Source organism: Anneissia japonica, unplaced genomic scaffold (assembly GCF_011630105.1).
Source record: "Anneissia japonica isolate Jap-2015-1 unplaced genomic scaffold, ASM1163010v1 scaffold14884_len4718_cov112, whole genome shotgun sequence".
NCBI classification, from domain to species: domain Eukaryota; kingdom Metazoa; phylum Echinodermata; class Crinoidea; order Comatulida; family Comatulidae; genus Anneissia; species Anneissia japonica.
The window spans coordinates 128-3,650 of record NW_022694622.1 but is presented as its reverse complement, the minus strand read 5'-3'; the positions used below and the strand labels follow the sequence as shown (position 1 = coordinate 3,650).

At 35.2% G+C, this 3,523-nt stretch overlaps 1 protein-coding gene across 1 annotated transcript; it reads left to right on the top strand.

The window, feature by feature from the left end:
- The first annotated feature begins 346 nt into the window (after positions 1-346).
- On the top strand, positions 347-3,089 carry LOC117101144. The gene is made up of 5 exons (XM_033241022.1): positions 347-458; positions 600-776; positions 1,475-1,603; positions 2,186-2,356; positions 3,033-3,089. The coding sequence occupies exons 2-5, from the start codon at positions 737-739 to the stop codon at positions 3,050-3,052; spliced, it is 360 nt and encodes a 119-aa protein (XP_033096913.1). The 5' UTR covers positions 347-458; positions 600-736; the 3' UTR covers positions 3,053-3,089.
- The last annotated feature ends 434 nt before the right edge of the window (positions 3,090-3,523 follow it).

The window sequence follows — 3,523 nt, the reverse complement described above, 5'->3', positions numbered from 1 at the left end:
ATTATTATTATTATTATTATTATTATTATTATTATTATTATTATTGTTTTATGTATCCTAGGCCTAATACCTTTATTATAGGCCTATATTTAATAATTTAATTAGAAATAATTATAATTATTAATTGTAAACATATATAATATAATGTTAACAATAATATAGGCTAGGCTAGACCTAATCAATTATTGAACATCGATTCGATTAATTAACAGCAGATTTTCGCCGATAGAGAAGACAGCAGTTTTTTCGCACTGCGGCAGTGCCGATAGAAAACAGCAGCTTTTTGGCACTGCGGCAGTGCCGATAGAAAACAGCAGGTTTTTTTCGCACTGCCGCAGTACCAAATCGACACTGCGGCAGTACCGATAGCCGCTCTATCTTGCGTTCCTAGTGAAGAAAACGCTTTGTATTGTGTATGCGTTGTTGTTGTTGGAAGAAGGAAATTATTCAGAATCGAGGTATTTCTAATGTAGTTTATTACATTCTTGTGATTATTTACCAATTAAAAATACAATTGCATTAATTGTTGATGGATTAATAATATAATTTAAATACATATTTCCTGAAACTGAAGTTATCTGTGTACGTTAATTTCTTAGCTAACTAGAGGCCTAGGCCGTAAGCCTAAACTAGTCCTTGGCAGATTCCAGCACCTTCGTCCGTTCGCTGCCCGTGACCGTCGTCGACGTGACCATTGGAGCTGAGTGTGAGTGGCCTAGGCCTAGCTTTTGCTGACATGGTTATACTTAATTTAAAAGACCTAGACGTTGATCATGGTAGGTTGGCTTTATTGTTTTCTTGCTTAGTTTAAAGATATCAAACAGGTTTTTCATCCTCTCTTTCCTTGTCCTTTTTTTTACGCTGTTGTTCTTGTGGCTATTTTTACGACAAGTCGTATCTGTATCTGTCAGCTGCTGCACAACCGCTGTCAACTAAGGAAGCTAATCGCGCATGCTGATTGGGGTTTTTTTTCACGACTCCTCGTAAAAATAGGTTCAGTGTTTTCTTTAGGCAGCCTAAAACTAAATTACGCTTGTTGGGTTGTGTACTAAAATATCTGTGAACATACAGCATACAACTAACTACTCATTAAGGGCCTACCTAGGCCTAGGGCCTATACAACAACAACAACACTGTAAAGTACAACTACAATGCAGTAATAGTCAAGGCAAAATGGATAGAGAGTTTTGGATTTGTCTGCCCTTATGTAATTTGTTTTAATTAAGCATTGTGGGCTTTGTTAACAGACACCTGATGAAGTCAGCATAGACAACACCTGATGAAGCCAGCATAGACTACACCTGATGAAGCCAGCATAGACTGCTGGCGAAAGCTTGTGTAATAGATAATTGAAGTTAGTCTATAAAAGGTCACCAGTTTGTGTTTTTATTTCACTCATCAGAAAAGAAATTGAAAAAATATGTTATAATGTTTAATTAAATTCCATATTTTTTTGTTTACTGTTTATTCCTAGTTGTCTTTTATAATTGGGATCAAGACCAGCACAAAGTTTATATTCAGTTGTATGTGAACTCAAATGTAAATGTCAAGACGGATGTAAACATCGATGTAACTGATTTAGAAATCACTGTTAAATACAAAGGTTTGTCAATTCAATTAATTTATCAATTAATTCCAAATCAATTTTCTCAGTATTTTATCAGTGGATTTGGTTATAAAAACAAAGGGATGGGTAGAATATGGTAAGTAGTAAGTACCAGTACATTCCATAAAAAGTATGCAACCCTTCTCATTCTTTTGCCCAAATAATTGACCAGTAGTTAACAACATTCCAAAGTGTCTAATTATGTAGTCCATAAAATTTGATTCACAGTTTAGAAAATGTGAAAACTGTGATTAATCTTCACACAACTCTATCAGTGGCAGATTCAGTGGGGGAAGAGCGAGCCTACCTGGTCCCTCCTGAATTTTTCAAAAAATGGCCATTCCCGGCCATCTAGAAGTGCCATAATCATAAATTTTCTTACCTTTTCCCAAACCATGGTTGGGCTGAGTTGGAATTCCTCCCCCCCCCCCATTACAGTATTTCGAATTCCTGGATCCGCCACTGGCTATTAGACCTGGAATTAAACAAAGCAAGTGTTATACTACCCAATGAAATCATGTGACTTGCATAACATGCCTTTCAAAATGATCTGTAAATAACAGCCTTTGATATTTCCAGATGAAATTGCATGGTGCTGCCAGTTCTATGCCAAAGTTGTTGAGGAGACATGTACAGTGCAGGTTAAAGATAATAAGATGGTGATTAGTATAGATAAGAAAAAAGCAAGTGAGGATTGGCATCACCTGCAGAACACACATGTCAAGCAAGATAGTGATGAAGAATCTTCAGGTATTTTACCTTAGCCACAAATCTACAGCTCCATTCAACTATTATTATTATTATTATTATTTTATGATAATGAAAATTATTACCGCAAATACTCGAATAAACGCCACTCTAGAATAAGCGCCGGTCTCGATAGGGTTTTAAAATACAATGTATACAGTGTTAAATGAAATAACACAATGAAGACACAAGCATTTCTTTATAAACGTTTATTTACGATGAAGTAGGAACTATGATAGGCCTACTGAACTACAGGTATATGTGAGATAGGTAACATTGGAATGGGCATGGAAAGCGCCACGCCAATATGTTTTTATAAGCGCCGCACTTGAATAAGCGCCGCTCTCGAATAAAGAATAAGCGCCACACTGAAGCCTCCAAAAATGTTATAACCGCCATGGCACTTATTCGATAACTTACAGTAATCTTTATCTTATTTTGTCAGTGTATAATCATAATTACATATTTATTTATAAAAAATTTTTATACAAATAATGAATTTTTATGTAAAGAATATTTTTATTCATTGAAAGCTTCCCTGTTTCATTCAACGAGGCGGAGCCGAGTTGAATATAACAGGGAATCTTTCAATTAATAAAAATACTCTTCCTATTGCATGAATGCAAACATTTATTATTTGTTTTAAATAACACACCTAAAATAAATCCTTTTATTTTAGGTATTCGTGGAAGCTCTTAAAAACCAAAAGGCCTAGGTCAAGCAGGCCTAGGCCCAAGGCAAGCTGACGCGATTTTTTTAGGCTAGGCCCAGGTAGGCCTAGGCCAGATTTTGAGGAATGCAACAAAACAGATGAAGATGAGACTTACTGTAGGCCTAATTAAATTCAATAGTTGACATGCTTTGTTTTAGATTAAAAAATAATATTGATCAAATCCCGGCGACAAAGCGTCGATCCGACTGTACCCAGCCGCATTGTTTGCCGTAATTTCACATGTTTGACGATTACCATGTCTACCACGATGAATGTGTATGTCACTGATTCATGTGCACTCATTTATTTACTTTTTGTCCATTTACACATTATATATCAATTATAACTAAAAGTAAAAATCTTAAAATACAAAATGAAAACAAAGTAAAGAAATAAAACATAAATCAGGTTTCGTAAATTTTTAATAATCTTCCTGCCCCGGATCATGCTCTCATAAT